We start from the raw sequence: 13,487 nt of genomic DNA, 5'->3' as shown, positions 1-13,487 counted from the left end.
ATTTATCTTCTCTTAGTAAACCCAGCCCGGCCTTATTTGCTGACGTAGGACCAGTTTTATGTTTGTATGCTTGTGTATTTACAAAAAACTCAGATAAGAAGACTAAAGTTAACAGTAGACCAGGGTAACGATGACTTGACATTTTCCTGTCCTGATGCAGAGGGTAATTATTTACCTTTTTTCCGCATGACTATAAAACACTACTTTAAAAATCAGGTCATTTAACAGCACTGTTGATTCGCCATTCCTTCTTATTTTGTATGCCAACGTTTTCCACAGGAAGAGTTCTATACCCATGTGTCTACTGCTCTTCCCAGCGTTTATATATTTTACAATGACTTGTTTGTAGTCTGAATGTTGTACGCCGAAGTTTTCCTGGCAGTTGTACGCTTTCACCATCGTGTGGCCAATGAAGGAAGAACAGCAATCGTAAACTTTTCTCTGATGACAAAACCCGACACATTTACTTATAGCCAAGCTGTTTTTAATGTAGTTTTAAAGCATAAATTGTTGTAGTATTTTTCTACCGTCATTCTCTCGAATTCTTATCTGAAGCGGACTTTATGTTAACCATGTTTCTCTATTGTATAGGTTATCGTGGCATATTAGTTTCCATGGGAAAACGCAGCAAAAAATTGTTCCGCATTACCCGAGTCCACCCCGTTGATTTCCGACAGTTTAAATTCAAAAAGACGCCTATTGAACTTTAAAACGAAAGGTGACTTTCATTGTGGTGAAACACGAGACTGGTAAATAGTAGTCATATAGCGTTAAGAAAGCTGATTTTTACCTTGACTTATGCACCATCACAAAATCATACAGCATATTAAAATGTTTTAAACTTTTTATATTTATATACTTATACATTTGTATCACACATTCAAAAACAATAATTGTGCAAATATTCTCCTCCTTGAAAAGTGATGATTAAACTGTAAAATGTCAGCATTGCTGCAGGCTTAAAGTCTAGTATTTCAAATGGTGTTAAAAAAGAACAATATATTCTGATGCACAGCATCCATCAAGGTTTAACATTACAAAAAATAATGTGTCAAAAATAGTAAACACAGTTTGGAGGTTAGGTCATGTAATTATTGTAGGTTTACATGCATTTAAAAAAAAAAAAAGAGGTTTTTGCCCCTCATGAGGGAGCAATTGTACAGTTACTATTTAGTGCCCAACGTATTTCTTCATGCCCAGGTCCTTTACAACCAATACACAAAAACAAAAAAAGGTCTACTACCACATCGCCCGCACATACAACACATCCTACTCACACAGTTCTTCTCTACAAGAACACAACACTTAAAACTTTTTAGCCACCAAAAATTTCCACCAAAATTTCACTGGATACAGTCAAAGAACAAGGCATTTATTGTTCATCAAATATGAAGGCTTGCCTGGCAGGTCTACAGCCTGCAATACAGATGGTCTGTTAGTTTTCACTGGTTAAAATAAAAAAAATTAAAAGAATTTCAGCTAATGTCAAACACATTTAAGAGCAACACATCATTTATGGCAACCCCCCCACCCCAGATCTCTCACAGCCAGTGAGAAGGATCCTTGTGATGTCATGCTCCTCACATTGGTGGCGTTACATACTGTGTCATTTTCTTTCCCTTACCATAGATCAAATCAGATGCTGACTCTTACTTTTGTCTAGAGTTGCAACATCACTTGCTCTTTCAGGTTCACTGTGGAGACCTCAACTTACCCCCAGTCAATCTCACAAACACAATCCGGTCAGGCCCCACCTCAGTCAGTCCGCCAAGAAGGGGGACACTAAAGTTGACCATTTCGGGAGCATAAGCCTGACACTGAGGCCTCACAGAACGCTCACGTGTTTCCGTCATCCCTCCAATCAGATTGGGCTCCTTCTTCCCACCCCTTCTGGGCCTCCTCCACAAGCACATTGCCCATTTTGGGAGCAACTAGGGAGGGTGCAGAGGTGGGTCAACATGGCTCCTCCCCTTGCCACCCATCATGGGTCAGGCAGGTCTGAGGTGTCCACCGTGACCTTTATGAAGATGGTATCATCCTTGATGTATGTGCCATTCTCTAGCACGGTCTGTGCCACAAAGAGCGGGCAGCCTGAGGCAATGTTCATCTCGCCCGTGGGCCGCCTGAAACTGCTGCTGTTTGAGTCAGGCTTGAAGGCATCACCCAGGTGCTTGCGGGCCGGGCCCTGGTCCATCAGCATCAGCGTGACCTTCTGCTTGAAGGGCCAGGGCAGCAGCGCATCATATTCTCCACGCATCACCACAAAGAAGAGTGACAGGTGTGTGCCCTTGCCCATGCCGTCGCCATTCAGGTAGATACGCGCACACATCTTGTAGCCAAAGTAGCCAGTGTAGAAGGGCTGGCTGTAGAGTGAGAGCGTCTTGGCAGCTACCGCCTCCTGCTTCCGCCGCTTGTAGTCGCGGATCTTCCAGATGAGCGTGCCATTGAAGCTGGCCGTCTCCAGCACCTGTAGTTTCAGGTCCATGTCGGCCAGACGGATGTCATGCACGCTGAGCATCTCATCGTGCCGCGAAAGCTGCGTCTCTAAGGAGGCTACATGGGGGCGATGGGACATTTGTTAACAGAAAATGAACTTAAGTTGGCATTCATCTATGGAAGGTGCTACCAGTTGAGGTCATGGAGAGCTACTAAGTTTTTGTGTCTTTGGCCATCATGTTAAATACTTTACAAAGCATATAGTATAGGAGTATTCTGAATGTTTCTGGTGAGCTTAAAGACATTAAATAAGGGTTGTAACTAAACTCAGGGGAAGGTAGTTCTCAAATCACAAATATGTGAAAGTGTTTAGATGTACATATCTTCATATTTTCAAATGTTCTGTTAGATTTCTGCTAATATTATTAGTAGGGGTAAAGACTGCCACAGCACCCAATACCTAATCTTGCTGTAGATGCATGTTTAGCCAACGTGTCACTTATAACACAGCTGTGTGTGCACTCACCCAGTGTGTGTGTGCCGGGGCCAGTGCGGGTGGAATCAAGCGAGGCCACCACTGAGCGCATGCTCTCCACTGCACCCCGCAGTGCCTCCACCTCCTCGCGCATGGCCCTCAGCGGGCGCAACTCCCGTAACTCCATCTCCACCTCCAGAAGCTTTTCTGAGTGAGTGCTCATCAATTTCTGCTCACACACACACACACACACACACACACACACACACACACACACACACACACACACACACACACACAAAAAAAAAGACAGACTTACTTTACAATACCAAACATTCTTTGTGTGTTAAACGACAACCAAGGATTTATCAAGAGATCTAGAAAGTGAGATTAAAGTAATGCGAAATACTTGGGCTGCAATCCTATTTTAAATTCTGATCCAAAATCGAAATCTGGCTTTGGTGCCTTCAAGCCAGCAAGCATGCCATCTGGTTCGCTGAGCAAAACAAGATAGCTGTTTAAATTTTCTAAAATGCCACAGTGATCACATATGCTTTCCATTCAGTGATTCTGGGCACAGGATGGGCAGACCCATAAACCAGTCTTCATTTAAAACTAGTCAATATCTCTCCTTTATGTTTGGGTTCCAGATCAGTGCGTACTGGCAGACTTGCGCCATCTGTAGTAATAGTTCAGCAAAACCTCTGTAGCATGGTGTCAGCGCTCAAAGAGAGTTGTGTGAGAAGCATCGCTCACCTGCATAGTGGCTAGTTTCTGCTCCAGCTGCCGGTACTTCTCCCTCAGCTCCTCGTACTGCCCATCCACTTCTGTAAGGCGCGTACTCAGGCTTGGAAGAACCTTGTAGCGTTCCAAAAGCTCACTTTTAACATTCTCCACCTACACACACACAGACATATTTGAGCTCATCACTGTTGTTATCCATGAAAAACAAACAAACACAAAAAAAATATATCAGGTAAATGATAAGATCAGGTAAAGCATTTTTTCTGCATGTTTTGGCATTATTTCTTTTTGCCACTTGTCACTGACACACTGATTGCAATATAGGTTACTGCATGACAGTCATGATGCATGAACGGGTCAGACGTGTACCCGGTGACCTGAACACCACAGAACAAAAAAATGTTTATGCATGACTCACCTTAAAATGACAAAACCCAGTTTATTGTAGCCTGTAACTGTTACTATAACAAAAACCCTAGCCATGGTACCTGTAATATGGCTAGAGAGTGGGCGAGGTAAAGGCTGACATGGATTTCATACTGTACCTTGGCTTCTAGTGCACTGTTCCTGGCCACCATGAGGCGCAGGTGTTCTGAGGCAGAGCTTGACTCGTGTTCTCTCATGTCCTGGTTGAGACCCTGAGAAGCAGGTAATTAAAAACCAGTTCATCATTGTGTACATGTGTATTATGTTGCTTTTATCCGGTCTTCTTATACTGTTCTGTATTCTGTTGGATTTTCGTAAGCAAAACTAAATGCCTTATTATTGTTCATCTTCAGCAATATTTCTAAAGACATAAATGTGATGGGTAATGCTAAACTACTAATATATAGAACATCTCTATTTATGACAACATGAGTTGTATTTTATTGTCATATCAGCAAATAAACCATCAAATTCACCTTATAGGAGCAGCCAAAGCGAAAGAAAGAACATGTGACTTGAGCCTTTGGGCAGTCATGCTGGTGACTGGACAGCTACAGAACACATGAAGAACATCTTAAATGAAGTTTACATGCCCACATGACTAGAGAATCACTTTTCTAAACTCTGGAGTAAATGCTCTAGTAGGAATCACACCTAGAGATTATTATATATACATAGGTCCTTACACACACACACACACACAGACAGACAGAGAGAGAGAGAAAGAACGACATTAAAACCAGGCTTACCTCACTCCTTAAAATGGATGAAAATGAACAGTGATTAGGGCATGCTACTGGAAATGCAGGACAGACTGTTTCTTTGTGTTTCTGCCAACAGACAGAGAACCTGCTGTTAGTTCAAAGTTAGGGTCTTGAAAATAAAGACCTAGATGCTGACCCTATAAATTCTAGAAATTCCCACTGACTCAATTAAATCCAGGAATTGATTCCATAATCTCAGAAGTACATCATCATGCCTACCATCATTCCTAAAATGGCAATTAGTTACAGGAGATTCCCCTAAAGTTTCCAGCTCAGTGTCAAACTGAAAAGGTCATGGGACATTTTTGGCACCAAAGGAAGGGGAATACTCAGCACAGAAGTAGTTCATTCATTACAACCAAGGATTTAGACATATGTGGAATACCGTATACTTATAAAAAAAAAAGTCACACTTCCACATAAAAGAAAAACCAATTATGAAACTACAAAAGTACTTTCCATTTCTTGCATGGCTAGTCCTGAAGTCAGCTGACAGGACTAAGGGAAGGTACCTGTAGGTCCGTGAGGGCCATTTTGTGTTTGCAGAATTCACATGTGCTCTCGCGGTGTTTGCATTTGCGGTTCAGGTGCTCAACCATGTCTTTCCTCATGATCTTCTCTTTACACTTTCCTAGAGGGCAGGGCACTTCAAAATACTCACACACATTCAAATGGTCCTGCCCGCCCAATGAGAAAGAGAGAGAAAGACACAGAGTGAGCAGGTGAGAGACAAGCATCAGAAAACATCAGAAAGCATCAGAAACTCCTTAATAAAAATCAATACGATAAAAAAGTATATTTATAAGATACATACACTGCATTGCAATGTAATCAGAATGTTTAAATGCATTATATCATAGGCAATGTCTTGTCTTTTAAAAGAAAAGTATAAGGAACAATCTGAAACAAGGCATACACTAGGATTCTAAAATAAAATTATTAAAGAATTAAATCAGAGGTGTTTCATTACAGGAATATCATTAAAATAAGCCATTGTATTACAATTTTACAAAGTCTCTCCAAACAGCACTGGGCATTGTCTAAAACAGTGCTCTTATAAAGTACCTTACCATAACCTGCTGTAGACTCATTTGTTCTTTACACCCATTCTTCGCACTCCGGCAGTAGACCTTCAGAGTCATAATCTCTCTATGGCAGCACACATCACGGAATATCTGGCAAAAAGGACCCTGGCAGTTAAAAACTAATGCTACAGTGTTATCAGCCTCCTGTGCATGACACTCTGCTTTCAGTTTGACTTTATTTGAGATGGCTTTGAGAATGGTTAGGGGAGGGGGAAAGGAAGGGAGGAGCTTACCTTTTCTTTAAATAGTGGTTGCAGGTCAGCTGGACATACTGGATTAGGTTTACTGCATCACAGTGAAAGAAGAAAAAAAAAAAAACAACATAACTTTCCCTTACCCTTAGGGAACTGAAGATATCAGTGTTCAACTTCTGTAAACAACTTAGCACATACTGTGTGTAATGGCTTAATTCCTATTTTCTCTCTCTCTCATTATATTATATATATATATATATATATATATATATACACACACATATATACATATACATATATACATACACATACATGCATACATACACACAAATTCATGTAATATTTGTTGATTCTTTGCTAAATTAGTAATATTAACACTGAAATCTGCCCTTAGAGCTAATAGCTCAAACTGAGATATCTATTAGGAATATACATAATAATGAAAACCCCAGGTACTTCAGAAATAGGAAGCTTCCTGCTCATTTGCCTCTACAGTGACTTTAAACCAAATTGAACACTTGTTCCATTTAGTTTTCTCAAAAGAGACAAAAAAGACCTAAGATGCAAGAGACAAAAGACCCAAGAAAGATAATATGACGGCATCCTTTTGTCAGATAATACTACTGTCTTCCATTGCATATCAACATTTTGTGCTGCTTCAGTGCTGTCCAAATGGCAGCTCTATCATAATTAGAACTGGAAGCTAAAGATGCAGTTTTCAAGGAGGAAAAGTAAACTGTATCCTTGGTGATTTACTGATATTCGGGGTTGTTATTCATTTGTATGCTACAACCTTTGAACTTTTCCTTCTCTAAAAATGCTAGCACAATCCCAACCCCACATCACAGAGCAATACAGAACAAGGGCAACTACCAGACAGGTTTTCTGAGAATGTTTCCAAAGAAAAGTCAACACTCCTCTCCAGATTGATCATTAGGTCACCACCCTTATGGTTATTTGTTTGTGTGTCACATGTCAAGGTGACAACACGGGTACTGACAACTGCCATTACAATAGCTACTACCCCCACATCCAACCCCCTCACCTAAGCAGGTCAGCGATGCAGCTCTCACAGAAGCGGTGGCCGCACTCCGTCTGCCGCGGCGTACACAGCACCAAGTGGCAGGACTCACAGCAGTACTTGGGCTCGGGCGGCATGACGAAGTGGTCTCGAAAGCCACCGCGCGGAGGGTGGAAGCACTGCTGCAGGACAATCTGCTGCTCCCGCCCGTCCACACTGCGGCCCGCTGACATGACCTGCACAAGATGCACATGTCACGCCCAGCTAGCGCGGCAAGCCGCTACCACACGCCAATGGCTTCAACAACAAGGAAGGGTTTATTTACATATTCATACGTGATCCCAAAGGCTACTGTTACTAATAGCAAATAGCAGGCTACTAGGCACCAGTCATGGTCATGCAAACTGGATGGCTTAGCTTTTTTGGGGGGGGAACATTCTGAAATGTCACACTGTTGCTTGAACGATAACCCTGCTGGCCAGAATTCATTCCTGCAGCATCCTAGAAAGTTACCAAGTCGATCACTGCTTGGTCTCTGCTTGTTTGATGAGCGATTGTATTGGATGGCTGGAAAGTCACCAGTGGCTGGCACAACTGATATCACTTAGCCATGCAAAAAGCACCACATTACACCCTCAAGCTATATAAAAAGGCAAACTGCATTCCAGTGGGATCGCCACATTGCAGTGCAGTATTTTCCAGAGTGAAGTAGAGCAAAATAACTAAAACTTCCTAAAACTACAGATCAAGGCCCCATCAAAAGCACTGTAGTGTTAAGGACCTCTTATATGACAGAGAGAGCTTTAAAGTGTGATACTCACTCTACAATTTAACAATGTTCATTGTGTTATGATGCTTTTGGAAAACCTGGCCTAGAACAGATCCCTTCTACAGTTTTTACCAGTAGACCGACATCTGTATTTTAACAATGTCCGTATAATTTAGTTTCATGTTGATGTTCATTTCAGTAACTATCTTAACACATACTTTTGTACAATTCTATTTCACCGTGTTGAGATTGTCTGCTTATCCGCTCTGGTCCTGGGGGGGTCATGCTTTTCCTGCTTACCTGACTTGACTCATGTCTCTCAGTGTTTCTCCTTCATAATCTGCCACAATCCTGTTAGAGCTCAGCACAGTTACAGGTTACAGTCAGTTCCTGCTGCATTTTCATATGGAAATGGCTGGTGATGCTGCGCCTCCACTTAAACCTTGGCCTTCTGTAGCCACATCAACAGCTCCTGCCCGGCAGCATGCGGCCTGGGAAACCCCTTCATAACAGACATAGCTCTCTGGCACTAATAATATCTCTCCCCTGAGCCAAGCTCCATGCTAACCACACATACGCACACATGAAGGTTCTGGCAAAGCCGCAGGCTCGGGTTCGGTTAACACTTAGCCACAGCTATGGCACTGGTGCAGTGCCGGTGCAGCGCCCCCTCTCTTCTATTGCTGCACAAAACTATCCCACAATTACAGCGTTCAATGGGCCAGTTTACATGAGTTCATATACAGCCCTGCGGGGAAATGGTGGGGAGAAAGACAATAGCCCCTGCATGTGGGCAAAAAGTGCTAACTGAGGACCGGCCCACACTAAGAATGGTCTACAGCTGTCAACAGCTCTGTATAAACGAAGAAGGAAAAGGAAATGACTTGTTTGCTTGTTTGTTGGAATTGCTTGCGCATTACTTTAAAAACTGAGCTTTTATCAAGACTGGACAGGCTGGATCATACCCTGGATGATTGGGAGAGTGTACTAGAATTCATATGTAACATTTTTCGGGAATCTGAAAAGGCGCATAACAGTAGCGACACTAACAAAAGGACTAGTGTCAATTTTACAGCAAACATACACAGTTTTAGTAAATTAAAAAAAAAAACACTTTTCTGCAAATACTGTACTCCAGTGATGCTAAAATTATATGCAGTTATGCTTTTGTAGCAGTCAAACTTATTGCTAACCCTCATAGTACTGTACTATGCATCACAGATACTGGACCTAGTAAATATGAGGTGAGCTTTCTGAATTTAACACCATAAAGCTGTCACCCAGGCTCTCTCACAATGCCAGCATCAGTGGTAGTTTAATTTAAACTAAGTGAATGTGAAAGCTCTCATTAAAATGAGCCCTAATCATCTTTTGATATACCACAGGGACTGTGCAGTCAAGCACAGGGTACATCAACTTAGCCAGACTGATGTAATGATTTTTCAGCCAGGAACACAGATGAGGCCAAGTTTTGATTTCGGCACTTTTTCACCAGATGTATTTGCATCTCTACGGTCATTCTCCTACTGTACTTAAAAATAAATAAATAAATAAATACATAAAAAATTTAAAAAATAATAAATTATAGAGCATGAGGTTTTTGTTTTTTTTGTTTTTTTTAAATCGAGCTTAAGTATTGAATCGTGTACTGTCTATGAAAGAGGGCACTCGAGCAAGAATGAGAACACATGAGATGCCATTCCTCTAAAACAAGGTCAATTTGACAATCAAAGCTTCCCAGGGAAGTTGGTACACTAGTGGCTGACCAATATGTGTAGTTCTCTAGGAACTTCCTGGAATATTTAAGGGGCATTTCCCATCTGCTAATAACATCCCTACATACCGATACACACAAAGAAGCAAACACACTAAAAAGGTAGCCCATAACCAGTTGTAAAAATTGGAAACCCTCATGCAATGCTATAAAAATGACAATTTCTCAACAACATACTTCAGAGTTATTAACCATAAGACTGCCTAAAATAAGCAGTGTAATTTACAAAATTACACAATAATGTAAATGCCAATTCTCTTTTACAGCCCAAAACCACATTTAGGCTTTTACACCAACCTTGTGGAACAGAGGTTATATGTAACAATGTAGTTTTGTTGTAAAAAAAAAAAAGGGGAGGGGGGGGTCAAAACAATGAAACATGCCTCAAAACTAGACAGGGTGAGAGCAAAACTTCAGATGCAGAGAGACAATTTACGCACCCTCGCACAAAGCTTCGCATCCAAGCCCTATAGAACCTAACACCAGAAGGAGCTGGCGGGCGATGCGTGTAACTCAATACAGCGAGTGTGTAAGTTCAGGACTGAGTGGCATCCAGGTAAGGAGGTTTCTTTGCACATGCTTGCCTGACTGAGAAATCATACCAAAAATGAAACAAAGTCTAAAGGGGAATAGCAGCCTATTCTCATCTGACCTTTCAGCAGAGGAGGAGATAGAATGTGACTGACACTGCTCATTAACGGGAAGAAAGGGCAAGGTTAAATGCTGACAGATGATAATGTGACTGTAAATATGATGAGGCAAAATCTGGTACCTACAGAAACACAGAAGAGTAGTAACAAAGGTATATCTGTTCTGATCTTTTGCTGACATACAGTCCAAAAAAAAAAAAAAAAAAAAAGTGTGTGCACTGTAGCATATCAGGGGGCCTTACCATGTTATTCCGAGAGTGAAACAGATGTTAAATTCAAATAGAATAGGTTCTGAAGTGAATCTGTGAAATAGTACCCAATCTTTCAAAATGACCATGTCATATTTTACAAATGTTGAATCTTTGAATTCAACAAAACACTATGATGATGCTTAACACTACGCTGTGTGTCATCATGGTTATTTCCCTCAGTGGCCCACAGGCCTCAACAGATTTCCTAGGTTAGGTAGGCTACCTAAAGCTCTGAGAAAAGCAAAATAGTGCATGCTAATGGCAGAGGAGGTGAGGTTGTTGTACTGTAGTTGTACTACATGCACAATTATAATAGTGGCATTTTTATGCAACATTATGCCCTGACTAAAATTTGGCTGGAAAATATAAGCATTCAGTCAGCAGTCTTTTTCTAAGTAGGTGATATTAGCAAATAAGTGTTTTCATGGTAGAGAAAGTTCTCATTCATAACCCAGGAAAAATAACCAGCTAGTCAATGATGTAGGCTTCCTTAGGACATTACTGGACACTGGAAGACACCGTTACACAGAGCATGTCCTAGCTAGCCAACTATGGTTCTGAGGACAGGATAGATTTAACCTAGCGATTTTGATGTCTTGATTATCCCACTAGCCAGGTGACTTAGCTAGTCCCTCTAAAACAAGATTTAGCTTTGATAGCCCATCTATAGAGGCACCTTGAGACGGCAGCTAGCTATACAGGTTTGTGGTAGACGAGTACATGCCTCCTATCACAGCCCGTTGGGTTTGCCTTGACACAGGTTGTTGCTAACCCTACCTTCTACTTACATATTAAGATAGCAATATTCACAAAATCCAACGTGTGATTTGCAGTACTTACATGAATCAGTTAGCAACGTCGTCCAAGATCCCAGCACTGTTTTTCTGAACAATGTAGCTAATAGATAGAGCCTTGGCGGATTGTCCACTCATGAAAGACACCAAGACTAGCTACAACGACTAATTTACACGGAGAAAGCTGTTTCTGTTGGTTTTCAAACCGGCAGAAACTGCCAAGTGATCAAATGTTTTCATTGTCGAATGTACAGTGTCAAAAATTGCGCAGCTCGAATATGGAAAAGGTAAAGACACCAGAGTAAGCCTTATACTGTTGATGTCAATTCTAGTAACTGGAAAGCCCCCTTGCTCTGACTTCCTCAGGAAATCCCCGTCATGAAAAACGTAGTAAATGGACGCCATTGAAGTCAGGAACATACAACCAGTAGATGGCGCAGCATCTACGTACATCCAGCACGTGTTTCAATGCGTCTTTAGTGGCTCCATATTTATAAAAATTGTTAAAATTATTTGCCAAATTTGCATGCCACGTATAAACTCTGTTCATTATCTCATAGGACACACAACGAGTATGTGTGTAACTCAAAGTAAGGTTATGAAAAATAACAAGTAACGGCAAAACCACAAAAAGACTATTAATGACAAAATTGGTTACAATTAGCTAATAGTAGGCCTTGGATATATTTATGCATATTATAGTGTCATTTCGAAAAGTGCATATTAATAAAAAGCAGAATATATTTACAATTAAGTTTAATTTCACAATTACAAGAATTATTACACCTGTGACGTCAGACCGGTTTTAGAACGGTACAGCAAAGGGTATAGGCCCAATTACGATTAAAAAGTGCAGGATTGTGTCGGTTCATGACTTGGTATTGAACACGACTTGCTTGAATGTTCTAACTCCATTCTAAAATACTCTGTATAAATACGTTGATTTAAAAAAAATTGTTCCTGTTGTTAACCGGATTAATTCAACTGAATGGTTAACTTGATAAATTCAATTGAATACCATTTAGTATCAATTAAAACATGCGTGCGCAACCTCCTCGGTCCATCATAGAAATATTTTTCGAATGTAATAAACTAAATAATTAAATTAATAAACATACGTTCAGACTACACACTACATTTACTCATTGGTCCACTTTCTTGAGAAAACCTGAGATCTACTGGCCTAATCATGCATCTTTTCAGAAGAGACCATTGCGGAACGTTTTTCCTTTTGCACAAAAACCTAATACTTGCATATTTAATACACTTTGCTTAAATACGCATACTCCTGCACATCATTTTTTTGCAATTTAAAATGGGTGCTTTACTTCCAAGTTACTGTAAAACAACATTAAGAAGTCTATTAATAGCATTGGCTCATAGAAGACAAAGAAGTGGTGTTTAACTATCAGAATCAGAATCGAGGAACAAAAGCACTGCATAGTCCTGATAACTTTGACTATTTTATTGTGTCTAATGTGCTGTATTAATTATATATTGGCAAAGCATGTAATGACATTAGCACGCACACACACCTTCCAACATACTTACTCTGGTACTAGTACAGTAAGAAAATAAATGCGAAAGCTGGAAATGAATTGACCTCAGAATTTATTTGACACTCTCTCTCTCTCTCTCGAGAGAGAGAGAGAGAGAGAGAGAGAGAGAGAGAGAGAGAGAGAGAGAGAGAGAGAGAGAGAGAGAGAGAGAGAGAGAGAGAGAGAGAGAGAGAGAGAGATCTGCAGTCCTTTACGGTTTTACTATAATATGGAAACTGACATCCACTGTTGCCCTCTTGCGTCTCATTTTACTGGAGTCTATGCTGTCAAAGTTGGGCCTAGACTGCCATAATTATTGCCCATGCATGCAAGACAGCACTTGGTACACATTAAAAAAAAAATTTAAGGAAAACACACCAAGAAAGCCTATAAACCACAGCACTTCCAACACCAGGAGCCAGTACTTGGTCAACAGCCCTTGTTATAAAACCACCATAAACACAAAATCCCATATATGTCTTTCTCCATATTCACACATCCTCACCACCTTATGCAATGGTCCATTATCAAGCATGTATCTTAATGCATTACATATGAAATTCAAT

General features: G+C 40.7%; 1 protein-coding gene and 1 long non-coding RNA gene across 3 annotated transcripts; one reads left to right on the top strand and one right to left on the bottom strand.

Moving 5' to 3' along the window:
- Nucleotides 1-18: 18 nt before the first annotated feature.
- On the top strand, nucleotides 19-4,701 carry LOC113571408 (uncharacterized). The gene is made up of 4 exons (XR_003409997.3): nucleotides 19-163; nucleotides 2,967-3,122; nucleotides 4,213-4,304; nucleotides 4,565-4,701. It is a non-coding gene; the product is annotated as an uncharacterized LOC113571408 (long non-coding RNA).
- traf3 (TNF receptor-associated factor 3) lies at nucleotides 827-11,766 on the bottom strand. 2 transcript variants are annotated; one of them, XM_027000318.3, is made up of 11 exons: nucleotides 11,430-11,766; nucleotides 7,170-7,381; nucleotides 6,164-6,215; nucleotides 5,916-6,020; nucleotides 5,358-5,522; nucleotides 4,831-4,911; nucleotides 4,558-4,632; nucleotides 4,201-4,293; nucleotides 3,668-3,808; nucleotides 2,963-3,140; nucleotides 827-2,553 (listed from the first exon to the last, which is right to left on the bottom strand). In XM_027000318.3, the coding sequence occupies exons 2-11, from the start codon at nucleotides 7,376-7,378 to the stop codon at nucleotides 1,982-1,984; spliced, it is 1,671 nt and encodes a 556-aa protein (XP_026856119.1). In that variant the 5' UTR covers nucleotides 7,379-7,381; nucleotides 11,430-11,766; the 3' UTR covers nucleotides 827-1,981. The 2 variants fall into 2 exon arrangements, with proteins under 2 accessions (XP_026856119.1, XP_026856120.1); XM_027000319.3 differs by lacking the exon at nucleotides 7,170-7,381 and having other exon boundaries at nucleotides 11,430-11,765.
- Between the last annotated feature and the right edge of the window lie 1,721 nt (nucleotides 11,767-13,487).

The sequence above is a fragment of the Electrophorus electricus genome, chromosome 10, assembly GCF_041902795.1.
Source record: "Electrophorus electricus isolate QZ-2024a chromosome 10, ASM4190279v1, whole genome shotgun sequence".
NCBI classification, from domain to species: domain Eukaryota; kingdom Metazoa; phylum Chordata; class Actinopteri; order Gymnotiformes; family Gymnotidae; genus Electrophorus; species Electrophorus electricus.
The sequence above is the reverse complement of the archived record's forward strand: the minus strand, read 5'-3'. Positions and strand labels throughout refer to the sequence as shown.